At 44.3% G+C, this 27,105-nt stretch overlaps 2 protein-coding genes across 18 annotated transcripts in view; one reads left to right on the forward strand and one right to left on the reverse strand.

Moving 5' to 3' along the window:
• HELZ (helicase with zinc finger) overlaps nt 1–25,686 on the reverse strand; it is a 154,473-nt gene extending 128,787 nt beyond the window's left edge. For 3 of the 17 annotated variants that reach the window (XM_042256543.2, XM_027973968.3, XM_027973964.3), the window contains exons 1-4: nt 24,950–24,984; nt 23,617–23,672; nt 18,292–18,348; nt 2,647–2,874 (exon numbers count right to left, since the gene is read on the reverse strand). In XM_042256543.2, coding sequence (XP_042112477.1) covers nt 2,647–2,856 — 210 coding nt within the window. In that variant the 5' untranslated portion in view covers nt 2,857–2,874; nt 18,292–18,348; nt 23,617–23,672; nt 24,950–24,984. Of the gene's footprint in view, nt 1–2,646; nt 2,875–5,253; nt 16,325–18,291; nt 18,349–23,616; nt 23,673–24,949; nt 24,985–25,535 lie in introns of those variants that run through there. The other 14 variants (XM_060395910.1, XM_060395905.1, XM_027973966.3 and 11 more) reach the window with 7 other exon arrangements.
• Nucleotides 8,372–8,784, forward strand: LOC106991442 (small nuclear ribonucleoprotein G-like). Its single transcript, XM_042256547.2, has one exon. The coding sequence runs from the start codon at nt 8,408–8,410 to the stop codon at nt 8,636–8,638; it is 231 nt and encodes a 76-aa protein (XP_042112481.1). The 5' UTR covers nt 8,372–8,407; the 3' UTR covers nt 8,639–8,784.
• Nucleotides 25,687–27,105: the final 1,419 nt, after the last annotated feature.

Genomic DNA, 27,105 nt, shown 5'->3' on the forward strand with positions numbered 1-27,105 from the left:
TGCAAATTTACTACTTACAGACCAAGGCTAACTCATGTGCTGAGGATTACACAATCCTTTCCAAGTAAACCTCACCGCATACTTCCCTAGCCATATACTCCCTGTTTCTCACCTCCTCTAACCTCAAGCCACCAGAACCCTCTACCCCATCCTCATTCTCAGCTCCTCACTCTGCTGAGTGAACGGCTGTCCTGCAGAGACTGTCCATGAGGGTCACCACCCTGGCTGCTTACTTCCTGCCCCCCCTCTGCCTCCCACCTGTCCCAGGTAGAGCCAGGCCTACCACCCGAGCAGATATGCTCCATGGCCTACTCAAGAACATCACTCTGGCAAGCCTATTCTATTTCTCATACATCATTAATTTTTTGCTTTCTTTCAGTTTAGTCCTATAAACAAACAAGCTCTTATTTCTCTCATCTGAAAAAATCCTTTTCTTGACTTCACTTCTCCCACTAGTTTCCATTCCTTTTTGTGTGAGTGTGTGCTTCAATGGGGCAAAGCTCCTCAAGAACTGTCTGTATCATGTACTCAAATCCCTTCCATCTGACTTTCTTTTTTTTTTTTTTTCTGACTTTCTCTTAAACTCTTTTTTATCAAGCTTTCACTCCCCACACCATGTAAATCACCAGTGGCTGCCACCAGTCAGATATATTTACATGCACCCATTTAGATACACTGTCATTTTTTGTCAATTCTCAATTCTCCCCATCTATTCCAGCAATGGCCATGCTGAACATCTGCTCACTTGGACAGGTTCTCCTCCTTTGGCTCCCAGGACACCCTGCTCTCATGGTTGCCCTTAGCCTCGTGGGGTGCTCTTCAGGATGCTTTGCTTCTTCTCCCCAACTCTTAAACCAGTGCCGTAAAACCAAGTCCTCAGTCATCTCCTCCTCTCTGTCTACACTCACTCCCTAGTGATCTAACCCAGGCCTGAGGCTCTTATCACCCACAGACCACAGGCTCTGAAAGTAACATCTGCAGCCCAGACTTCACACATGCACATCCAGCTGCTTACTCCGCATCTCTGGCTGGGTATCTAAGTGTCATCTCAAACTCACTGTGTCCAAAACGAACTCTTTCCTATAAAACCTGCTCCCCATCCACAGAACCTCATCTCAGTGGAAGGCAACTCCACTCTTCCAAATGCTCAGACAGAAAAAGTCAAAGTAAGTGAACTATGACTGCTCTAGATCGCTCACTCTCTGCCTTCCGTACACTAGGAAATCTGCTTCATTCTACCTTCAAATTATAGCCAGAACCAAGCCACTTCTCACCACCTCCATGGTTACCATTTTGATCTAAGCCACTTCATCTCTGGCCTCAGTTCAGTTCAGTTCAGCCACTCAGTCGTGTCTGACTCTGCAACTCCATGAACCACAGCACGCGAGGCCTCCCTGTCCATCACCAACTCCTGGAGTCCACTCAAACCCATGTCCATTGAGTCGGTGATGCCATCCAACCATCTCACCCTCTGTCGTCCCCTTCTCCTCCTGCCCTCAATGTTTCCCAGCATCAGGGTCTTTCAAATGAGTCAGCTCTTCGCATGAGGTGGCCAAAGTACTGGAGTTTCAGCCTCAACATCAGTCCTTCCAATGAACACCCAGGACTGATCTCCTTTAGGATGGACTGGTTGGATCTCCTTGCAGTCCAAAGGACTCTCAAGAGTCTTCTGCAACACCACAGTTCAAAAGCATCCATTCTTCGGAGCTCAGCTTTGTTTACAGTCCAGCTCTCACATCCATACATGACCACTGGAAAAACCATAGCCTTGACTAGACAGACCTTTGTTGACAACATAAGGTCTCTGCTTTTTAATATGCTGTCTAGGTTGGTCATAACTTTCCTTCCAAAGAGTAAGCATCTTTTAATCTCTGGCCTAGATTATTCTAATAGCTTCCACACTAGCCTCTTTGCATCTACTCTTAACCCTTACACTTTAAACTCTATTCTCAACAGAGACCAAATAATTCCTATTATATCAGATCACGCCACGGCCCTGCTCAAGATCCCACAGGAGTGCTCTGCCTCAAGCAGAACAGAAACCAGACCTCACAGTGAGCTGGAGACCCCACAGGGTGCTTTACTCCCACACTGCGGACTCCAGGGCTGTCCCTCAAATGCAGCGGGCATGCTCCTGCCTGAGCAAGTCTGTACTGATAGCTCCCTCTGCCTGTAACTTAAAAATTGCAACCCTACCCCTAACCCTAGAAACCTTCAATTTTATGTCTTTTCTCATGCAAACTGTTACCTTCTAACAATCCAAAGTGTTCACTTACTTATAATGGGTATTCTTTATTGCCTGCCCCTCCACAATACTAGAAACAGTACTACGAAGGAGGGATCCCTCTTTTTCACCAACATAAAACAAATACCTAGGACAGTGTCCACCACATAGTAGGCACTCAATAAATATTTGTTGAACTGAGCGGACAGTCAAAAATGCTATACAACAGTAAAACTTTCAGATCTTAAAAACACAGTTGCTTGCCATCAAAGATATTCAGCAATCCCTAGCCACTTCACACGGCTCCTCAGCCCAGAATTTGGTGATTCGCACGCAGAGGGATCGACCACCAACAGTCCCCACTCAAAGAAAAAGGTCATTTAACATGGTTTACCATTGGCTCATTGACAGTGTCTACTCACCAGCTGCAAAAAGGAGGCAATTCTATAAAGAAGACTCTCGATCTTGATGCTCTCTATCTCCAGCGGACAGGGCCCTGTAAAGTCAGCCACGGAGTACTGGCCGAGAGAAAGGAGGGCCTCTGTGCAGTGCTGGAGGGCCATCTCATAGTCCTGCCTCTTCAGCGACTCACATGCTTGTTCACATGACTTCTCAGCTCTTCTGTCTTCCATGACTCAGGGACAAGAATCCTAAAGACATGGAGAAAGAGCAAGCGGAGGTTTCAAAAACCTATTAATTGTAAATTCTAGCCCCATTCCTATCTCAGCTGGCTTAATTATCTATCTGAACAGTTACTCCCAACCAGCCTTTTGATCAAAGTCACAGCTGAGCAGCAGCTAATGATGCTACAAAATCTATACTTCCCAATTCAGGACCACACTACCAACAATGCATCAGATTTACAAGTGAGGCAAATTTATGAATGAAGCACGATGCTGAGTATTACAAAGCCTAGCAAGCCATAAGGCCCCTCTTTTCTTTTATAACCAGAAGGTGGAGAAATGCTTCCTATGCAACCTCCAACTTTCAGTCTAATAATTCTGCAACTAAGGCTACAGAGAATCAAAGTCAGTATCGTGTGGGATTTTTGCCCACCAATACAAAAAACTTCACAGACAAAAAAGCTGGAATCAGAAACCAAAATTCGAATCCAAATCCACTGACTCCTACGATCCCCTTCTGATCTACAGAAAGAGCTTATTGTCACATTAAGCTGTTTCCATCCCAGTATCCATCCACCCCCTTTTCTGGTAATAAAAGCCCATGATTCCCCTCTGAGTCATTACCTCTCCCCTGCTCTGAGGAAACGTGGCCCCTGAAGAGGAGGCTCCACCAAAAAAAGGAAAGGAAAGGAAAAAAAAAAAAAAATCAAGGGGTATCATGTGACCAGAACTGGCCAATCCGAGTCTCATAGCCCCAAACTCAGGGACTGATTGGCTCAAGGTCAGACATGTGACCCCATAAGAACCAATGAGACATCATGAGACTTTTGCTGAGGCTTCTGGGAAATAGGCTGGTGCTCTTTCCCGCTGAATCTAAACTCTGAGCGGCTACAGGGGGTGGATATGCTGCAGTCATTTTTATATAAGCAATGCCAACAACTTAAGTCCATCCAGGAAAAGGCAGAGCTGAGTCACGAGGAGAACCTGAGCCCCGACAACTTCACTTGAGTCCCGAATCCAGCCTGCTGGGCCTGGACTTTGTCGTCAGGTGAGCCTAATTCAAATTTCTCTCTGGACTAAGCCAGTTTTGGTGCTATTTCAGGCAGCGGGAAGCTAACTGATGTGTATGTGCATATTTGATTAGTACCTCACAGGATGCGAAAAATAAACTGATAGTTCTCTTACAAAACAGTGTATATATACATGATAATTACTAACAATTAGGCCACAATTACTGATTAATAATAAAAAGTATAAAGAGAAAAATGTGGGCATTTTAATAATAACTAGTATAAAGAGAAAAAATGGAAGAAAAATGACTTAGTATCTTGACTATTGAAAATATTCCAAAACATTTGTTTAAATAATTTTATCATAAAGCTATTTCAGCAATAATAATAAAATAGCAAGAGCCATTTGCTGAATGCATGCTGTGCCAGACGCTGCTGAGATACATAATGTATATTGTGTCATCTCATTTCCTCATAATGACCTTACAAGGTGGTGTTATTATCATTCCCACTTACAGATAAGGAAATTGAAGCACAGAGAAGTGAAGTTGCTCACCCACAGGTATAATGTACATAAAGGGCAGGATTCAAATCCAGACATTCTGATGTAGCTCACACTTTTAGCTAGGACACTGACTGTGAGTTCTAATGATGTTCCAGTGGAGCAGAAACTGAAGACACTCCCCAAAGCATCAATTGTGAATATAATATATCACTACTTTAACCCTGGAACAGTCTTAAGGACTAATTCCTACATAGTTCTCCATTATGACCAGCTAGTGATTACCATTTTTTATAAAAAGTGTGAAGACTTTCACCAACCTAAACCAATCGCATCCTTTTGTTAAGCAAAAGTTCTAGATGGTCCCCAAACTAAGGAATATATTAATTAGCACCACTTTTCCAGAAAATGATAAAATTCACACCTTCCCCGAAAGTCAACTTTATGAGAACATTCCCATCACTAAGTTGCTTTTTACCACTTTCATAAAATAGAAATTAAAAAAATTTTTTTCCATTTCAGTATAATACAAAAAAAAAAGCATGAAATGGACTTTATCAAAATTAAACATTTTTGCTCTTTGAAAAATGCTATTATTAAAAGAATGAAAAAGAATGACAAGCAAAGTTAAAGACTGAGAGAAAACCAATTGCAAATTACTGCAACTGCAGAGAAAACCAATTGCAAATATCTGAAAAAGGATTTGTATCCAAATATACACAAGAATTCTCAAAACTCAAGAGTAGGAAAACAGCCCAATGAAAAGCTGGGCAAAAGATTTCAAAAGATACTCCATTAAGAACATATAATGATGGCAAATAAGCACATGAAAAGATGTTCAATGGCATCAGTCATTAGAGAAACACAAAACCGTGATTAGATTTTACTATATACCTATTAGAATGCTGCTGCTGCTGCTGCCAAGTCGCTTCAGTCGTGTCCGACTCTGTGCGACCCCACAGACGGCAGCCCACCAGGCTCCCCCGTCCCTGGGACTCTCCAAGCAAGAACACTGGAGTGGGTTGCCATTTCCTTCTCCAATCCAAGAAAGTGAAAAGTGAAAGTGAAGTTGCTCAGTTGTGTCTGACTCTTAGCGACCCCATGGACTGCAGCCTACCAGGCTCCTCCGTCCATGGGATTTTCCAGGCAAGGGTACTGGAGTGGGGTGCCATTGCCTTCTCCGACCTATTAGAATGGCTAAATGAAAAATAATGGTGATATCAGTGACGCAGAATAGCTGGAACTCTCTTACACTGCTAGTAGGAATATAAAATGGTATAGCCACTCTGGGAAGAGGGTTGACAGTTTCTTATAAAATTTAAAATACACCCAAAAAAAAAAAAAAAAAACCAAAAAAAAAAAATAAATAAAATACACTTAGTGTATCATCCAGCAATCCTGCCTCCCTACAGGCAGATACCTTAAAGAAATGAAATCTATGTTTGCACAAAAATCTGTACACAAATGTTTACAGCATCTCTATTCAAAAACGTTGAAAAAAACTGGAAACAACCCAAATGTCCTTTAATTAGTGATCATAGAAAACTACTCAGTAATAAAAAGGAACAAGCTTTCAATTTATGCCCTAACTTAGATGGAGCTCAGAGTAAAAGAGCCCCGTCTAGAAGTTTGCCTACTGCCTGATTCTATTCATATGACACCCTCAAGAAGACAAAACTAAAGGGGTGGAGAAAACGTCAGTGGTTGCAGAGATTATAGGATGGGGCCAGCTAACTAAAAGGATAACATTAAAGAATTTTAGGGGGTGATAATATTCTGTATTCTGATTGTACTGATGGCTGCACAATTATACATGTTCTATTAACAGACTGTATTACTAAAGGAAAAAGTCCATTTTACTGTTTGATTATTCTAAGAAAAAAATGTTATTCATTTTTAAAATATGAGTATCAGTGTCACAATGGACATGGATTTTAAAAACTGCAAAGAGATAAAGAAGGGTAAGCTTGTTAATAAATGGAAAGCCTGTACTTTTCCCTGCATACATTTCAGAGGCAAGAGTGTAGCCTCAGAAAGAATTTCTCCGAATAGATCAATGAGTAGTTCACTACGTAAAAAACATATGATACTTTTGAAGAATTCCATCATAGCTAGAAAACTGGTCCAGGACCAAAAGTAAATACTGGAAGAAAAATGAAATCAGCAGTTCACCACAGAGGTGGTAGGCAGAATGGCCTGGACTATGACATGTTCAGTGACAGCTGATAAGCAGGGTGGTGCTTTATAAGCATCATTCTCACACCAGCGTGGACTTCTTTCTGCGACGGTATAAGGAAAACCAACAGATCACCTTGAAATCAAGTCAAGAAATGTATTAATACCATTACTTTTTTAAAATATTCAATTATTATCCTTAAATTGACTTTTCTTATTAGTCATGGCCCTCTTTTATTTCTAAAAAATTAAATCTACTTGATTAGAGACAGACTTCAAAAAACAAAAAGGAACTATGAGCAAACAGCAGGAACCAATAGCAGTAACTAAAATTTCTCCAGCTTAAATTGAAGATTATTTCTCTATCTCTGTCTTTTACATTTGTCTCCATTAGGGGAAAAGAATTATCTACCTCATAATTAACTTGGCTGGAATGAATCAGACTGCATTTGTAAAAGTTTTAGAAGACTGATGAGTTGTACTAAACGTTACCATTATTTCCACCTGAACAGAAATTACTAACATCCATGATCAGTCCTTCATTAGATCCCACCTTCTCTTTAATTATTAAACTATATAAATAATAAAAACCATATGAAACCTGAAGAAAAATACAATAAAATACATGTTTTTTACATAACAAAGTTTAAACAAAAGAAGTACTATAAAAAAATTAGAGATTTATTTTTTTTAAGCCTGTAATTTGCGTTTTGTCTGCCTCACACGTTATTTTCCCTGTGGAAAACCCAATTATTATCCTGAAAACAAGACTGTTTTAGAAAGTGACTGTACTGTGTCGAAAGAAAAGCCAGACGGATCCGCTATTAAGGGACCCACCGCAGAGCGTGCCTCCTCCTCCCCGCTGGGCAGCACAGCAGGGGGAGACCTTGGGCCAGTAAAGCGTGTGCTGTTTCCTCGGGAGTGAGACAGACAGGGGTCAGGATGCAGCCTCTAAAACGACAGACCCAAGCTCACCAAATAACCAGGCCACTCACAGTCTGACTACAGCAGAACCTTCCCACCTTTCTCCACACACGCCCCAAGCACAGTCTGGCCTGAGTCTCTGCCAACGCCTTTGCTCGACACAAACACCCTTCCCTCCTTTCTGTGGACCTAAATCCTGCCCAGCTTTAAATGCACACTTCAAGGTCTATTTCCCTAACAATGATCCTCCCAAAACCAAAATTACTTCCTATAGGATGGTCTTCCTAAAAGGAGTACATCAAGGCTGTATATTGTCACCCTGCTTATTTAACTTACATGCGGAGTACATCATGAGAAATGCTGGGCTGGATGAAGCACAAGCTGGAATCAAGATTGCCGGGAGAAATATCAATAACCTCAGATATGCAGATAACACCACCCTTATGGCAGAAAGTGAAGAACTAAAGAGCCTCTTGATGAAAGTAGAAGAGGAGAGTCAAAAAGTTGGCTTAAAGCTCAACATTCAGAAAACAAAGATCATGGCATCCGGTCCCATCACTTCATGGCAAATAGATGGGGAAACAGTGGAAACAGTGTCAGACTTTATTTTTGGGGGCTCCAAAATCACTGCAGATGGTGATTGCAGCCATGAGATTTTTTAAAAGACACTTACTCCTTGGGAGAAAAGTTATGACCAACCTAGACAGCATGTTAAAAAGCAGAGATGTTACTTTGCCAACAGAGGTCCATCTAGTAGAGGCTATGGTTTTTCCAGTAGTCATGTATGGATTATAAAGAAAGTTGAGAGCCGAAGAATTGATGCTTTTGAACTGTGGTGCTGGAGAAGACTCTTGAGAGTCTCTTGGACTGCAAGGAGATCCAACCAGTCAATCCTAAAGAAAATTAGTCCTGCGTTTGGAGGCTTCTTTGATCTCTCACAGTAGACATCATGAGCAAAGCTCACCCTCCCGAGTTGAAGAAATTTATGGACAAGAAGTTATCATTGAAATTAAATGGTGGCAGACATGTCCAAGGAATATTGCGGGGACTTGATCCCTTTATGAATCTTGTGATAGATGAATGTGTGGAGATGGCAACTAGTGGGCAACAGAACAATATTGGAATGGTGGTAATACGAGGAAATAGTATCATCATGTTAGAAGCCTTGGAACGAGTATGAACAATGGCTGTGTTCACCAGAGAAATCAACGCTTCCATGTGTCCCCTCTCCACATATTATTACCAGAAAAATTGGGTTGTGTACATTTTCTTAACTTTTTTGTTAAATAAACTTTTGTAATAGCCAAAAAAAAAAAAAAAAGAAAATTAGTCCTGAATATTCATTGGAAGGACTGATGTTGAAGCTGAAACTCCAATACTTTGGCCACCTAATGCAAACAGCTGACTCATTTCAAGAGACCCTGATGCTGGGAAAGACTGAGGGTGGGAGAAGGGGACGACAGAGGATGAGATGGCTGGATGGCATCACTGACTCAATGGACATGAGTATGAGTAAACTCCGGGAGCTGGTGATGGACAGGGAGGCCTGGCACGCTGCAGTCCATGGAGTCGCAAAGAGTAGGACACGACTGAGCGACTGAACTGAACTGAACTGAACTGAACGGATGGTCTCCCTCTTAATCATCAGTATCTTGGATGCCTTATCTGACCAACACAACTATCTTAGAAATAGGAGTCCTGTTTTATATCATCTATATTCCCATGACAACCATCCTATTCACTAAAACCATTCAAAAAATACTTTAATTGAGTTTCCAAAAGAGTTGACCTAAGGTAACCTAAATGCCAAGCATTCCAAGAATTGTCCTGAACCAAACTCAATTCTCATTCAAACGGCAGTGCCATAGAGGGATGTATTCTCTTTAAGTGCACTTGCTTTTATCCAAAACTAGAATCTGTGATGAATCTATGGGATACACAGACAGAATATTCTGTGAAGTAAAAAAGCTTTATTCATTGTACTGTGCCTAATATTCAGCCAGACTTGCATTTCTGTCTAAAACTTATAAATCACTGAGTTTGCAAGAAGTATTAGAAGAGTATGCCTACTGAGAAGAAAACTGAAAGCCAAGGTCATCAATCATGTTCTAATTTGAATAATCTCTTTCATAAAGAGGCAAATTCTAATTTCCAGAATGAATGAAATTCAATATAGCAAAGCAAAATGCTTTAAATACATAAAATAATATCCTGATGGACAGTCTACTATCTGTTTTAGTAACTTAAATTATAAAAAAAGAAACTCTAAATTTAAGAAAAGTTACATCACGAGCTAAAATTAAGACTTTTTTTCCATCCATCACTTTGACTTTTCCTAACTCATTTTTGAGGACTGTCAGCAGTTCTGGATCAGTAATTCCAAATTATTTCTTGAAGACTTTGAGCCTCCTCCGAAATCATTTAACATGCTTACTAATCAATAAAGACATGGAAAAACAAAAACCCATATTTATAAAGCAAGTAAATTATATTAAAAGGCTGACTCTGCGATAAGGTTGCTGCTTCCCAAGAGAACTTTATTATGAAACATTTTCTGTCATTTGTATTTCTTCATTTTCCCTTCCAGATTATCTGTGTAGCCTTGCAAACACATAATGATCCAAAACAGCTGAGCTTCAGTAATTAAACACAAACCAACCTAAGAGAGCCAACTGCACAATTAAAAGGGCGCCGCAGCAATGACCACCATCATCCCTCTCAAAGGCCGTCTTCAAATTACCAACAGTCTATGTTCTAGAACTATAATTTCAAAATAAATGTTTGAAATTCAGAGCAGTGTTTTACAGAAACTAAGACCAGGGGTTACTTGAAAGATGTGAAATAACAAAAGCATATTATAAAATAGTATCTATAGTGAGTCCCATTTTATAAGTGAAAACTAGCAGAGTGTAAAGTAATAGTCTACATCCTGGGCCTGGATCCCTATATATCTATAGAGAGATAATATATAGAGGGAGATATCTATATATATCATTTTATCTATATAGAGAGAGAATATTTTATATAAAAAGTCCAGAGAGAGAGAGAGAGAGATGAAACAAAATATTAAAAGTAAATATCTCCTTCCCCAAAGTTTTAACTCCAGTCTAATCATGGGGAGAACGTCAGATAAATCCAAATTGAGGGACATTCTATGAAATACCTGAACCAGGACTCTTCAAAATTGTCATTAAAAAAAGAAAGAAAAATCTGAGAAACTGTCAGAGCCCACAGGACATGACGACAACATCCAGTGTGGATGCTGGGCAGGAATCGGGCTTTTTGGGAAAATGAGAAATTCAAATAAAGTCTGGAAGTTTGCTAAGACTAATTTTCCAATGATGATTTCTTAGATTTGACAAATGTATCTTAAAAATGTAAGATATTAACAATGGCAGGTCAAGAATATGTGAGAACTCTCACCTACATTTACAACTTTCTCTAAGTCTACAGTTATTCCAGTATTAAAAGTAGGTATCTCTGAGTGGTAGATGACAGAGTTTTAAAAATTCATTTGCATTTCCTAATTTTTTAACAAGCAACATGCTTATTAATTCCGATAGCTCAGTTGGTAAAGAATCCGCCTGCAATGCAGGAGACACTGGCTCACTTCCTGCGTTGGGAAGATCTACTGGAGAAGGGATAGGCCACCCACTCCAGTATTCTGGCCTGGAGAGTTCCATGGACTGTCCAGTCCGTGGGATCACAAAGATCTGACGCAACTGAACGACTTTCACTCTAAATGCTTAGTTATCTGAAAGACAAAAAGGGGAGAAGACAGCTATTCTAGATCAAGAGAAATTAAAGAGATAAAAATAAATATAGTGGGGAAAAATGGGAAAAATTATATATGGACTTGATATCTGGCAGGATAACCATTAGTAGTACTGAATTATTTTCTTAGGTGTGACAATGGTATTATATCTAGAAAGAGAAATGCCCTCCTTCTTAGGAGACGTTGAAGTGTGAATGAAATGCCATCTAAGATATCTGCCACTTACCTTCAGCTGGCTCAGAAGAAAAAAAATTCTATTCAACAGAGAAAGAGAGAAGGCAAATCTTGATACAAGGCAAAGAACTGGGTATTGATTATACTATTCTTACAACTTTGCTCTAGGCCTAAAGATTGTCATAATATAAATTAAACTAAATTTTCTTTAACTTAAAAAAATGATCCAAAACCCAAACTAGGCCAGAAGTTATAATTTTCTCATAAATATAAAATATAAAGTATTTTATAGTTTAATTCATCTTTTCAAAAAAAAAAAAGATTGAAAAGGGATGGCTTATTTTACATATTAAGAAATTATAGCTAACACCCAGAAATAATATTTACGTTTCCTTCCAATTAATACTGAATATAGTCATTTTATCATCGGAGCAGTTTATATTGATCTTCGGCTCATTAATTTCTAACTTACCTAGTTTTTTAAAAAGAAATCTGTTTATTTGAATTCCATTACCTCATCCCTTAAAGAAGCTGGAAAGATGATGAAATAACTCAGAAGACACAGTTGGAAACTGTAAAAGAAGCCTAGGAAATAGTCACTGGTTGAACAGAAGAGCAGATCTCTTACAAAGCTGTATTCCACAAACCTTGGGTCAGACATAGCTCACTCTGACCCTAAGACTCACTATGGACCCATCTGCCCAAAACGCCTTTCTCAGAGGGGAGAGAGGTGGGAACGCCGACACAGGAGAGCACTCTCTCCTGTCGGCAGCCAACTGAACTGAAGTCTTCACACCGGCTCTAGGCCTGGAATCCTGCGATTGTGCATGTTGCTGTTGTTTCGCTGCTCAGTCTCAGCTCTTGTGTTCAACTCTTTGCAGCCCCATGGACTGCAGCCTGCCAGGCTCCTCTGGCCATGGGATTTCTCAGGCAAGAATACCGGAGTGGGGTGCCATTTCCTACTCCAGGGGATCCCCAGGGACCGAACCCGTGTCTCTTGTGTCTCTTGCATTGGCAGGCAGATCCTTTTACCACTGAGCCACGAAGGAAGCCCATAGTTCTACATAAAATACCTTTAAAACAAGAATACATTATCGTTTCACATCCATTAGGAAGGCTACTATCAAAAACCAGAAGGCAAGTGCTGGCAAGCCAGTGGAGAAGTTAGGGCGCTGCACACTGCTGGGGGACATAAAACGGTGTCCCTGCTACAGAGAATAGTGACGGGGGCTCCTCAGAACACCAGACACAGAATTGCCAATTCCACTTCTGGTATTTCCCAAAGAACTGAAAGTAGGGATTTGAACAGATATGTGTATACCCATGTTCACAGCAGCATTATTCACAGTAAGCCAAAAGGCGGAAGCAACCCAAGTGTCTATCAAAAGTTGGATGGATTTTTAAAAATGTATTTACATACAACAGTATTGTATGTGTGCATGCTAAGTCACTTCAGTCGTGTCCGACTCTATGCAACCCTATGGACCACAGCCCACAAGGCTCCTTTGTCCATGGGATTCTCCAGGCAAGAGTACCGGAGTGTAGTCTGCTGTGTATTCTTCCAGGGGATCTTTCCAACCCAAGGATCGAACCCACATCTCTTAGGTCTCCTGCATTGGCAGGGGGGTTCTTTGCCACCAGCGCCACCTGGGAAGCAAGTAATACAACAGTATTATTTAGTCTTAAAAAGTAAGGAAGTCCTGCCACACGCTACAACATGGATGAACCTCAAAGACATGCTAAGTGAAATAAGGCAGTCACAAGAAGACAAACACTGCCTAAGTGCACTTATAGGAGATCCCCATGGTGTGAATGGACCTCACTTACAGTCATCACAGAGACAGCAAGGAGAACGATGCCTGCCAGGAGGCAGCCAGGAACAGAGCGTTTGTGTTTAATGAGTAGAGAACTTCAAGTTCGAACGATGACAAAGTTCTGAGATGGAGTGGACGGTGGCGATGGCTGCACAACAAGGTGAAAGCACTGAATGCCACTGAATTGCATCTGCGGCTGCTGCTGAGTCGCTTCAGTCGTGTCCGACTCTGTGCGACCCCAGAGACGGCAGCCCACCAGGCTCCTGCGTCCCTGGGACTGGAGGGGGTTGCCATTGCCTTCTAAAATGATCTAAAATAAATGTTATGTTTCGTATATTTTACCAGAATTAAAGAAAAAAAAACAACCTCAAGTATACAAGTCATGACACCCTCCCACCCTCCTTGAAAGCAGTGAGGCCCGCGTCCTAACCCTGGCGCAAACTGGAGGAACGTGCGCGGCCCGTTTCCCAACCTCCCCTGCCCACAGACGAGGGCTGGGGGCTGGCAGAGCCATGGCCGGAGACGGGAAACAGGCCCTGACAGTAGTCCCACTGGACAAACTTAGGGGAGTCAAAACACAGGGCAAGGCCCAGGATGGCTGACAGAGGCAGACTAGGGAGGAGAAGGCAGAGGCAGAAGGCAGGAAGTCCTTCAGAATGTGGGCAGCTGACGAGACTGGGAAGGGAGACTGTGAGGAAAAGGAGGGTCAGAGAACAGGCAAGTCAGAGAAGGGAATTTCCTCAAGATAAGGAAAGAGAGAGGAGTAAGAGAAAAAAGGAAGAAGAACTGTAAACAAGGAGATTCTTTCAAGAAGAGATTCTCCCCAAGCACCAGCAGAGAAATGACTTCCTTCCCCTGCCGTGGCCGTCTGAATCTAAAGAATCCAAGAAAGCTGGTGAAGCCTGTAAAAAGTTAGGGAGAAAACTACTTCCCTATGTAAGAATACTAATATACCCCCATCCACAGAGAACTATGTACTGCCATGTTTTTCATCTGTGTTTGTGTCTTCATTTCAATTTCAATCTGGGCCTACCTTTTTTATTTGTATCAAACACTAGTATGCCATGAATGAGCTGGAGAGTTCTAAAGCACAGGGGTAAGAGTGAAGGCTTGAAGCCAGACCTGCCAGCATTTGAGTCATGGCACTGTGACCTGAGGCTATCTGCCTAAAAATCTGCTTCCATCTCCAAATCTGCAAAATGGGAATAATAACAGTCTACACTTCACCGTTGCTGTAAGAATAAAATAGGGTGAAATATGAAAGCACTTAGAACAGTGTCTGGCCCACACTAAGCACTATTAAGGTATGAGCTTCCTATTATCCTCTAGACCTAGAACATGAGCTCCAGGAGAGCTGCAATTTTGTCTGTTTTGTTCACTGTTGAAGCCTCAGGTGCTTCACATAAGTATTTATTGAATAAAAATGTATTGGATAATATAAATTTCATTCCAGCAACATAGAAGCCCAAAGGAACAGCACTACCTTTTTGTTGTTATGGACAACTAAATCTGTATCACACTTGAGCCTCAAAGTTCACAGATGGTTTTTATGTATCTCATCTCAAGTGATTCTGTGAAGCTGGCATTATTATCTCCATCTCACAGAGAAAGTAATACTCAGAAGATGTAAGTGATTTGCCCAAGGGATTCTGGCAATTAATCCCACTTCTGTTCACTACAGACCCCCACTCAGAAAGCTCAGCACACACCCCGCTAAACTGCTCAGCTCCCCTTGCCTGCAAATACACACAACCCAAGTGCACCGAGAGGCTGTATCCCATTTGCTTCAGTACAACTGATGGAAACAGGTGACACAAGAGTAATAACTACTGAAGCTGGCTTAATAGGTACAGTGAGAGTGACTATACCCTACTTCCCGTGTGTCTGAAGTTGTCCATAGCAAAAAAAAAAGGAAATAAAAAATAAACTCTTTACTCCCAACATAAACTCTGCCACTTCTAACTTTCTATTGAGCATACCACAGCAGAGAACCTTCTCTGTATGAGGCAGTGAAGAGAAAGCTAGACTGGGAATCAGGACCCTTCATTCTTCACTCTGATTTAACTATGAGGCCTCACTGATTCCTCTAACTCCTCTGGGCCCTAAACTCATCTGTTCCTTCCAGGGTTAAAATACTCATTTCGGCTTCCTACTAGTTCCTTAAACTCAACACACAAAATGAAACTTGTCTTTTCTCTATTCTGAACCCCTAAGACCAGTTCTGCCATATTCCTGATGTCTTCCAGCTATCCGGCCATAAAAACCTCCGCCTCATCTCTGACTTGAGACACGGAACTGACGGTTCCCTTCCCTCCTACCTAATCAGCACATCTCTATGCTTAACCTCCAAGATCTCTCTTGACTCCATCACCTCTTTTCATTCTCAGGGACACCAATTCAGGCAGTCACCCCTGTCTTGGGCTATCACCACGGACCTAACTAAAAGCCCCAGTGCCAATCCCTCACGTTCATTCTCCTAAACCCAGTCCCGACCTCTCAGAATCATCCCCTTCCACACACTCCTTCAGGCAACCAGAGTCCAGGAAACCGGGATAACGCGGTTTCCGGACGCGGCCTCGCTTCCGGCCCGCGGCGCCGCCGCTGCTCAGGCTGGCCAGCGCTCCGGAGCGCCCTCCTCTTTCCACGGCCTCTCGCGTTCACGCGGGTGCCGTTTAAAGGCCTCTCTTCAGCTGACGTGCTCCCCGACAGCCCCAAGAGGGGCAGTGTCACCCCGCCACTGAGCCCCTCTGACGGCACCCTTCAAGTTCCCGTTAGTCCTTTCTGGTGCCCCTAACTCTCGCCACTAGGGGATTTGCTCCTTGCAAGAGGAAACGCTGCCTTGTTCATCTTTGCGTCCCTCTGAACTGAGCCTCCGAAGCCCAGCGGCCACGAGCGCACGCGGCTGCGGGAAGCGCTCCCCTCTGCCCTGCAGCGCGCCTTCGGCAGCCAGCGCCCGCAGCTGGTCAGGCCCGGGCAGCCTCCTCCTCGCCCGGGACGCGCCCCGCCAGCCTAAGCGGGCCTTCGCTCCTCGCGTGGTGCACAGCGGGCACCTAGCGGTAACTGAGGAGCTGAACCTTACATAACTCGCCTGTTCCCCTTCCCCACTCCTCCCAAGAAAGCTCACCATCCAGACCCGGCTCTCTTTAGATACTCTCACTGAACTTGTTCCGATCATGTTTTTAACAACTACCTGTTTATTAGCTGGTTCTATTTGCCTTACCAACCAGAGCCCCACATCAATAGTTTATTGATTAAAACTGCAAACGATAGGAACAAACAATTCACCATGAAGAGACTCAAAGAGAAAAACTCAACATTATGGAACTAAGAAGGGCAAGCGCCACTTTACACTATGAAACAAGGAAGGGCTTATAAAGAGAAAAGTATTTCTATCCAGTTTTGTCAAAGGGGTAAATCTGTGTATCTGTTACTAGTACAAACCAGTGTAACACTCTCGAGAAACAGTGCCACAGTATGTACTGGGGTGGCCTAAACGTTTGCTTGGGTTTTTCCATAAAAACCAGAACGAACTTTATCGCCAACCCAACATCAAAAGCCATAAAATCATTCACATCATTTAACACAACAATACATTCTGAAATTTATCCTAGAGATATAATTAGCTAGAAAAAATATAACTACAACAATGTAGATTAAAGTATTAACTGAAAATCATCGAGCAAAACAAATATCTAAGATAAAAAGATTAACATAAATTATTGACAGCATGACTTGATAAAATATTTTGCAGCCTCTCAAAGTGTAATCATGTAAATTAAAATTGTGACACCTATAATATGGAAATGTTTCATATCTAGTATATGGGAAAAATACAAATTATGTGCATCATAATTTAAAATGAGTACAGTAAATAGGTATATATATTTTAATGGAATGCCAAAAGGAAAATCAACTGTTTGAGGGTGGTACCTCAAATATTTAACAATTTACTTAATATTAATTCTTTTAAGTTACTTCATAATACAAGACAAAATTTTACCATACTGAGGAAATTTGACACAGTCTCAAGAAGAGGTCCATGCCTCTCTTCTACTACTCATTTTGGCCTTAACTGAGAGCCCTCATGTACTTGTTTTATCACAACAACCACCCAGACTCCAGCTTTCCAAGGACTAACAAACTAGCTCAACTAGTCTTCTGATCATCCCCAGGAGCCTGTGGACAATGAATCCCGCAAAAGAAACAAAGCACCCTACAACTATGCTCCACTTCAGCCACCAACAAGCAGCCAAGCCAGAGTGTAACTACAAACCTCAAAAACATATCGCACTGTCACATCAAGTCTCTGCAGCTAGCACTGAAAATACATCAAAAACTAATTTTAGCGCTGATGTCCCAGAAGGACAATATTAAAGCAGTCTTCTAACTGTTTTTCTGTAGTACAGTCATTTTCTAGGTTTACTACTGAATGGTCAAGATACTGTAACAGACTAAGAATACTAATTACTGTGAAATAACACTCAAGACTAAATTGTCTTTCTTAGGGTATTTCAGCAAAAAATAAATAATCTGAAAGACTAAAACCGCCATTGCATGGAGGGAACACAACCATCAGAAAAAAAGTTGAACCTGCATTCCACTGATCTGCTCTCAGTACCTAGGTCCTCAGAAATGCAGACACGTACAGTCATTCATGACAACACGCACAGAGCAGACAACAGGAGAAACAAGCAAGTTAATACTTAACCAGTTCATCAGAGCACAGGGTGATCACCACCCAAGAATGTTGACAGGAAACCGGAAGCACCTCTTAAGATCCCATCTTGTGCAGATAGGTTGAACTCCTGTGCGGTTACTCATTCAAAACAGAAGTGTAAGATTAACCTATCCTCACTTCTCTTCAAACACACTGACGAAGAGTCAGGTGGACTGTTCACCATCATCCCATCAGTACCCGAAGCTCCAGGTCCAACTGCTGCGCCAGAGCCCTGCTCACTCCACCCTGTCCCACCTCACTCCTCCTGAGCAGACACTCCTCTAGTTTCAGACTCTTCTCACGCACCATCAAGTTCTTTCTTTCTAAATAAGGTTCTCCCAAGCCTTACTCACCTGCAGTTCACTGCACTGGGTATTACCCAAATAGCCCATCAGAGCTCTTTATAATTTCTGAAAGAGAGAGAAGGAATCTTTTAATACAGAGTAGAAAACAGGATTGCTGACGTATCAGTTCTGAAGCATTTGTATCCAGTAGTCACAGAAGATGGTCTTTTGGTCCATAGTATTTCAGTAAAATGTAGCATAACCAGCCAGGACCAAAAGTCCTGAGATAAGGGTCCAGAGATAAAAGCTTGGTTGAATGTTGCTATTGATTAGCTGTGTGACCTTGGGCAAGTCACTTGCCTCCTCCAGGCCTCAATTTCCTCGTGCGGAAAATAAGAGAGACTAGACACAAACCTCAGAGCACATAACATGCAAAGAGCACACCCCTTCCAAGGCACAACGCCAGCACCGCTACTTACTAGTCTTGTGACATTACGTGAATAAATTCACATTTAGCCTAAATTTCCTCTGCAAAGCGGAAATAACAACTATCTTGAAATTGTTCTGAAAACTAAAGGAAAGATAATGAGTTATAACAAGTCTATAGTAAATATACTGTGCGTCTCACCATAAAATTCCACAGATGGTAATTACCAACATTACTCCCAGCCCTAAGGTCACATGAATACAATTTCCAAATACTTATTTTCTTAGAAGATCAACAAATCAGAACTGTGCCAACCTGACAATGCGATGAACAGTCTCAGTGTCTGACTAACAACTCGATGAGAGCTGTCTCCCAGTGGTGGGAGTGCAAGACTGTCAACGTCACTCAACATCGCAGGAAACAGTTCAATGAGAGCTGTCTCACAGTGGTGGGAGTGCAAGACTGTCAACGTCACTCAACATCGCAGGAAACAATTCAATGAGAGCTGTCTCACAGTGGTGGGAGTGCAAGACTGTCAACATCACTCAACATCACAGGAACCAATTCAATGAGAGCTGTCTCACAGTGGTGGAAGTGTAAGACTGTCAATATCACTCAACATCACAGGAAACAATTCGATGAGAGCTGTCTCACAGTGGTGGAAGTGTAAGACTGTCAATATCACTCAACATCACAGGAAACAATTCAATGAGAGCTGTCTCACAGTGGTGGGAGTGCAAGACTGTCAACATCACTCAACATCACAGGAACCAATTCAATGAGAGCTGTCTCACAGTGGTGGAAGTGTAAGACTGTCAATATCACTCAACATCACAGGAAACAATTCAATGAGAGCTGTCTCACAGTGGTGGGAGTGCAAGACTGTCAACATCACTCAACATCACAGGAAACAATTCGATGAGAGCTGTCTCACAGTGGTGGGAGTGCAAGACTGTCAACATCACTCAACGTCACAGGAAACAATTCAATGAGAGCTGTCTCACAGTGGTGGGAGTGCAAGACTGTCAACATCACTCAACATCACAGGAAACAATTCAATGAGAGCTGTCTCACAGTGGTGGGAGTGCAAGACTGTCAACGTCACTCAACATCACAGGAAACAATTCAATGAGAGCTGTCTCACAGTGGTGGGAGTGCAAGACTGTCAACGTCACTCAACATCGCAGGAAACAATTCGATGAGAGCTGTCTCACAGTGGTGGAAGTGCAAGACTGTCAACGTCACTCAACATCACAGGAAACAATTCAATGAGAGCTGTCTCACAGTGGTGGAAGTGCAAGACTGTCAACATCACTCAACATCACAGGAAACAATTCGATGAGAGCTGTCTCACAGTGGTGGAAGTGCAAGACTGTCAACATCACTCAACATCACAGGAAACAATTCGATGAAAGCTGTCTCACAGTGGTGGAAGTGCAAGACTGTCAACATCACTCAACATCACAGGAAACAATTCGATGAAAGCTGTCTCACAGTGGTGGAAGTGCAAGACTGTCAACATCACTCAACATCACAGGAAACAATTCGATGAAAGCTGTCTCACAGTGGTGGAAGTGCAAGACTGTCAACATCACTCAACATCACAGGAAACAATTCGATGAAAGCTGTCTCACAGTGGTGGAAGTGCAAGACTGTCAACATCACTCAACATCACAGGAAACAATTCGATGAAAGCTGTCTCACAGTGGTGGAAGTGCAAGACTGTCAACATCACTCAACATCACAGGAAACAATTCGATGAAAGCTGTCTCACAGTGGTGGAAGTGCAAGACTGTCAACGTCACTCAACATCACAGGAAACAAGGGCAGAAGCATCCCTGCACAACACGCGAGCGGGCCCGGTGGCCGTGCCTTCCCCACCCGCCACTGCTGCCAGGGGGCTGCAGCAAAGAGCTCCTCCAGAGGCCGAGTGACACCAACTGCTTCTGCCTCAGGTCACGGGGCAGGGCCGCAGGTGGCGGAAGGAGGAGAGGCTTTTTCCTTCATCTTGTCTACTTTATACACTGAAGCTCGGCTCAGGTTTGCTTACTGTGGCATGCATCAGTTTTACATAAAAATAAGTAATTTTTTAAACCTATATTATTTACACATATTGCTCACTGATAGGAAGCTCGCCTCACAGGAATGTTGTCACACAAGGAGAATATCCACAGAAGAAAGCAAAAAGGCAATTTCAGATGTGCAGAGAACACCTAAAATATGGCATAGAAATGACAAAAATCACAAACATTCACACTTCAGAATGGCTCAGTCAAAAAATATGCCATGCATTCTTTGAAGAACCTAATGATGAATCAGGGGTTTCTAGGGGTCAAAACAAGTTGAACACACCAACTCTGGTTTTACCAGACAACTTCCTGCTCTTGGAGAAACTGACCCAGAACCACTTACATGAGCAAACCAGTTAGTGTGACTGTTTAGTAGTATGTTGAAAAGCTTTCAATGTGCTTTAGACAACTGGTAGCTTAAAGAAAAAAAAAAAATATATATATATATATGCACACATATGTATACATATATATATAGAAATTAAAAATCTTCATGTTACATCTACTATTTATTACTGAAAGAGGAATATTAACTCTGTTAAATTCAGAGGTAATAACTCAGAGGTATCATCCCAGCCACCTCAGAGGTGACAGACCACCGAGCTTTACGCTGCCCCTAGCCAGCATTATAGAGATCACCCTGATTGCACCCAGCAACTCAGACGGACGTAAGCTGGAGGGGCCACACTCTCCACACATATCATAGTTCCCTCCTAGAAAACATTTCAAAATATTACTCAGAAATCAAATATTTGCATGTACACTTATCTAAGTTGATGGAAATAAACAACCATAACAATCTGTTTATAACTTTTAAGTAGCTCCTCTGCCTCTCGTTTGTCAAGTTGATAAACTTGGCCCCAAATTTTCTATGCATTAAAACAACAGACAAAGGACCTTATTTCTTGTGCTGGGCGTGTATCTGGAGTCTTAAAAATAGAGTCTGATAGATAATGACAGGCTTATTTGCATTTGATATCAATGCCATGCCTGCTTCTTAAACGGAGAGCAAAACTGCACGTGTAAGGTCTGGTCTACCTATTTGCAGAGCCCTCCTCAACATTCTTAGCCTTTCGTGAGTATGCTCTATATTCTTAAACTCCACAAGGCACTTTGTAAGTAGGAATGATTTCTCCTGTTACTTTGGCATCACTCCCTTTTCCAGTAAAACACTGGACTGTCCACAAATTGTGTGCAGACTTTAAAACAATCCAGACTGAGTATTTATGGTATCAGAAATGAAACTTCTTGGTAACAATCGCAAAATCCAAGTGTACCAGCTGATAGGTACTTACTGACTCCCAAAACCTACAGCCTTCCCTGAAACAGTGTCCTACTCCCCAGCCAAAAGGACAGACTGAAAAAGCTGTGTCTTCATTCATGTCAAAGACACAGGCTCTCACTTCATCCAAACTTCTACACTATGGCACTACACTAAAGCATTTGAGAATGCTTTGTGTAAAAACCTGCTTGGTGGCCAAATACCAGCTTCACTTTGAAGTGAATACTAACACTTCACAGGATCTACAGGTGTGAAAATTGTGGAAAACATCTTTGTGGAAAATGTCTTAACACAGTTTAGGCCAAACAACACTAGCCATATAAGATTACCTATTTCTAAATATTCCCTTTTGGATTATAAACAAACATCTCCATAGGCCAAAAAGTAGATTAAGTGATTCTTTCCACAAATATGTAAATTTTTTAAAAAAAGGTACACATTGGTGGATCTAAGCCATGAATATGCCTCCATTAGTAAGCTGAAAATAAATTTTAAATCCATATTTGCTCTAAGGATAAAAATAAAAAATACACGTGACACACATAGGCACTGTTGAGTCTCAAAGCGCATCCACGCGTGGTCTGTGCATTTAGAAAGGGCCTTAGTTTATGTCCACCTTCCTCTCCCAAGTTTTTTTTTTTTAAGGCAAAAATGTCAATTGTATGCCTCAATCTTGAAAAAAAATAAAGCACAGCTTATTCTTCTAGACATGTGATAGAGAGGATTTCAAAATACAAAGGCTATCCAGCTGTATTAAGGGGGGGGGGGGAACCTACAGTAACCAATCTACCAAAACTTACATGTTCTCAATAAACCATAGTAAAATATTTTTATAGACACACACACTGTATAGCACATCTACAATGCCCAAAATTTTTTTTAAAAGTTATTTTTTCAAGTTGAGAAAACTGCTTGTGAAGAATGTAAAATTAGCAAACCAGTCTCCTTCTCCCCAGTACTGTTCATTGACACTATATCAGTGCTGTTCTATAAATCCAAAGACTTATAAGTTGGCTTAAATAAAGCAGCACTTTGATTTCACATATTACATGTGACCAGAAAATAATGAAAAGCCAGTCTTCTCCACAGTAAGTTAGCCAAAACTCAACACTATCATAATTGAAAATAATTAGGAGACCAGCATTATTCCATTTTTCAGAAAATAAAAGCAGGATTTGCTTAAAGTAATTCTTTCCAATGGAAAGGGTGTACCTGACACAAGACACACAAAACCCACAGACACAATCAGTGGCACTCCATGTACAGTGAGAGAGAAACACGACGACACAGATAAAATTAAGACATTCAATTGAAGTTACACAAGGAAATTTAAATAGGAAAACTATAATTACCCCTGGAGAAGACACTCATCAAGGATGGCTGCAAATAACATTTGGCTCTGGATAAGCTCCACTACCGTTGTGTGTGCTGGAGTCCCTGAAAAGTCTGTACACTTGACACAGTCGTCTTTTCCAAATTCAGCCTCTACACCCATCTGACAGAGGGACTCATTTGGAAATAAGATAGTCCCATCCAATTACTTAGCTTCAGTCTCACCCTTATGACTTGATTAAAATAAAGGAAAAAAGGTAAATCATTTTTAACTGCAGTCTCACCTTACACATCTCACCAGCACTGTAGTTCTTTAGTGATCAATTACTTCATCCAATTCCTGAGGCAAATAGAAAAGTAAAATGTGTCTATACAAGAACAGTAAGAGACAAGATCAGTAGTAGCAAACGTTCTATCAGCGTGACGTGAAAGGGCACCTAAATTTCAAATGGAAAAAGCTACCAAAATGGTACAGTATGCAGCTTTATAAATGGGTCTGTTTGTTTCACTTTAAAATAAAAACATTTCCTCTCTGTGTGATAAAAGAATAGATTATAAAACACTCTTAAAATCCAAAACATAAAAAAGTCATCTCTTACAGACTGGACTTTCAAAAAGAATTAAAAAGAAGAGACAAAGGGGACGAAATCCTTTCATATGAGTTTAAGGGAGTGCAAAATTCAGAACAAGCGAGCCAGGACAACTCTACTCCCCAACCCCCTCCCCCACACCCAACTCTAGGAATCCACTATGTCTGGAGTTATACATTATTATATTAATGATTTGCCTGAAAAGTGTAAGGGGCGAGGGTGAAGGAACAACAATTCTGAATTTCAAACAAAACCTGAGGATCTCAATCCAAGAAGAATCCTAAAACCCTGATTTCCAAACCGGGCTGGAGGATCCTCAGCAAAGGAGAGGGTGCAGAAAGCTCAAATAATTTGGGGAGAGAGGAATCAAAGTTCCTTAGATGAAACTGCAGTCCTTTAGGTCTAAAAGAGGGCAGTCTTAGAGGAATCTCCGGAAAAGATCGTCTGTTTTTATTTTTGTTGATGCGCTCGTGGGCCAATGAGAATTTCCGAGGAGGGGGCGGAGAAAGGGGGGTGGGTAAGAAAGTGAAGCTCAGGAAACAGCCCCCGGCTGGGGAGGCAGGGGCCCCCGGCCCACTCTTCCCGGCCCCCACCCCCGCGCGGGCAGAAGTCGGATCCCAGAGGGGCAATCGAGCGGGGCGTGGGAGGCCCGCGCGCTCCCCGCCCCAGCGGCGACCCCGCCGAGGGGCGCGAGCCTCCCGGGAGCCCGGCGCGGACGAGCCTGCCGCGGGCCCGCGGCGGGGTCCGCGAGGCCTGCTCCGAGGCCTGGGCGGAGGGCGGCGCGGCCCCCGGCGGAGGGGAAGGGGATCGGGAGGGGAAGCGGCTGTAAACAGCCCCAGCGTCCGGGCCTCGCCTCGACGAGCCCCGCTTCCCAGGCCCCACCGCGGGCCGCCCCGGCCCCCGGCTCGCGCCGGGGCCGCCCCTGCCGGGGCCCGAGGGGCCGGAGGGGAGCCCAGCGCCTCCCCGGAGGGCGCCGGCAGCTCGCGGAGCGGTCCCGGCGGCGGCGAAAGGGGAAGTCAGGACTTACCTGTCATTACTTTCTACGCCATCTTGGATCCACTTGTCAACGTCCCCACAAAGCATTGTGGGTAAGAAAGAGCCTTTAAAGTGACTCCCCTCGGCCCCCGACTCCCGCCTCCGCCGGCGCCGCCCCTCCGGCCGCACCTCCGGCGCGGAAAGTTGCCCGCCGCCTGCCGCGCGGCCCCTCCCCTCCGCCGGCTGTTTGCGTTTAAAATCCGCCCCCATCTTTAAAACGGGGCTCCGGGTCTCTGCGGCCGCCGCCGCTCCCGGCCTCCCTTCCCCCACCCCTCGCGTCCACGCGGGCCCCGGCGACCCCCGGGGCGGGCGGACACCCCGAGTCTGCGTCTGATCGGCCGCGGGCTACCCGCGCCGGCGGCGAGGAGCCGCTCAGATTGGTCTGTGCGCGCTGCTGCGTCGGTTTCGGCCCCGGACCCACCGGCGGGCTTCTGCTCCCCGGGCCGGGGCCCGAGCGCCGGCGCTGGGCCTCCGCGTACGCGGACGGAAGGTGTGTCCGGCCGCCCAACGGCCCAGGACCCTGCGGAGGCCGGCTTCGCGGCAGGGGCAGGGGGCACGAGGCGAAAAGCAACTTTTACCCGCTTGCGGCTCCCTTCCGCGGGCTCCTCCCGGGCCGGCACCGCGATCCGCGACCCTCAGACGGAGACCCCTCCCCTAGGAATGTGGCCTCGCTCGGCCGAGTCCGCCCTTCTGCAGTCCGCGCCGCGCGCCAGCTAGGACTTCCCCCCTGCAGGTAACGGGGGCGCCGCCTGCGCGCTCGGGCCGGGGCGCAGGGGCGCGAAGGGCTCGGGGGAGGGTCCCGGCGCCGGGCTGGGGCGAGAGGGGGAGCGCGCGCCACGGTCCACCTGCCGGGTCCCGGGGGGGTGGGGGGCGCTCTGAGTCGCCCGGCCGAGACCCGGGCTAGCGACCCCGCCGCCCACGCCCGCACCCCGGCTGCTGCCCGAGGGCCCCTCGCGGGGCGGCGAGACGGTCCCCCGCGCCCTCCGCCCGCATTCCGTGGCGCGGGTGGGCCAAGCACCGGCCGGCGCCCTCGCGCAGCGGGCCCCTTGCCCCGGGGAGCGTAGGTCAGTCTGCGGAGCTCTCATTCATTGCCTCTAGGCTGTGCTTTGCAGACTTTGGAGACTCAGATTGCTCCTCCCCACCCCCAAGCAGATTTTTACAAAGGGAAAATCCTCCAGGACATCGAGACTTGCGAAATTGTATTCTGTGTGAATGCTGTTGAAAGGCTCTGAAATTAGAGGAATGCACAGGCATTAAACGCCCCGTTCAGTGCACGGGGAGCGCCAGGGGCTTTGGGGTCCACCCAACTTTTCCGCTCCTCCAGACCCTAGGAGAAGCCTCTCTCGAGGAACCTGGACGGTTGCTGACTTGAGCCCTGCCCCCGGGGAATTAAAAACTCCACCAGGCAATCGTCCCGGCCAAAAGAGAAGAGTGGGGTGTAGACTCATTAAGAGATTGGCCCGGGGTCAGCAGTGAGGGAGGGAGCGAGGTAATGAGTCACTCCAGGCCGGCCTCCCCTGAGTCACCGCTTCTCTGAGCTCCGACAGAGTTGGGAAACTGGAGCCTGGAGCCAGGTTCTTAGACAATCCAACCCCCACCGTCCCTGCTGCCGGGAGGGGCGTTGACCAGAGGAGCGGAGGCCGCGCTGCTCACGACCCTCTAGCCCCTGCCCGCTGGGAAATGGACTGTCTCTCTGGGCTAGAGAAGGCTCCAAAGACTCCTCTCCACAGGGTAGCCCGTCACTCTTCTGCACCTGGCTACCCACTCCTGTGCACTGATTTATTGCTTGCCCTGTGTTTACCCGGGACGTTTATATGTGTGGTCTGAGTTTCCTATAATTCAGCACTCAGTAAGCCGAGGGCAACAACTGTGCCTGGACCAGCATTTCTTGAGTAGGCACTTTTCTTGGCCCCGTGTGGGCCTGGACCCAGAGAAGAGCGATGTTGGCGACTGTTGCACCCATTCATCCAGTCCAAGGTGCGTCTGGCCAGTCCTCCTCCAAGACTGTGACCTGAACTAGAAAACCCTACAAACTCCTCTCCCTGCCTCTGCCTTGCCCCTGACAGTCTCTTCTCCATCTGACCCACCAACCCAGCGAGGTCTGTGCGATGTTAATTTATCACCTGACTCCTCAGTCGCCAGGAAGGT

This window comes from Ovis aries, chromosome 11, assembly GCF_016772045.2.
Source record: "Ovis aries strain OAR_USU_Benz2616 breed Rambouillet chromosome 11, ARS-UI_Ramb_v3.0, whole genome shotgun sequence".
In the NCBI taxonomy this organism is placed as follows: domain Eukaryota; kingdom Metazoa; phylum Chordata; class Mammalia; order Artiodactyla; family Bovidae; genus Ovis; species Ovis aries.

What these genes read in the sequence shown, in the direction of transcription:
- LOC106991442 (XM_042256547.2), top strand. Translation starts at nt 8,408, where the DNA reads ATGAGCAAAGCTCACCCTCCCGAGTTGAAGAAATTTATGGACAAGAAG.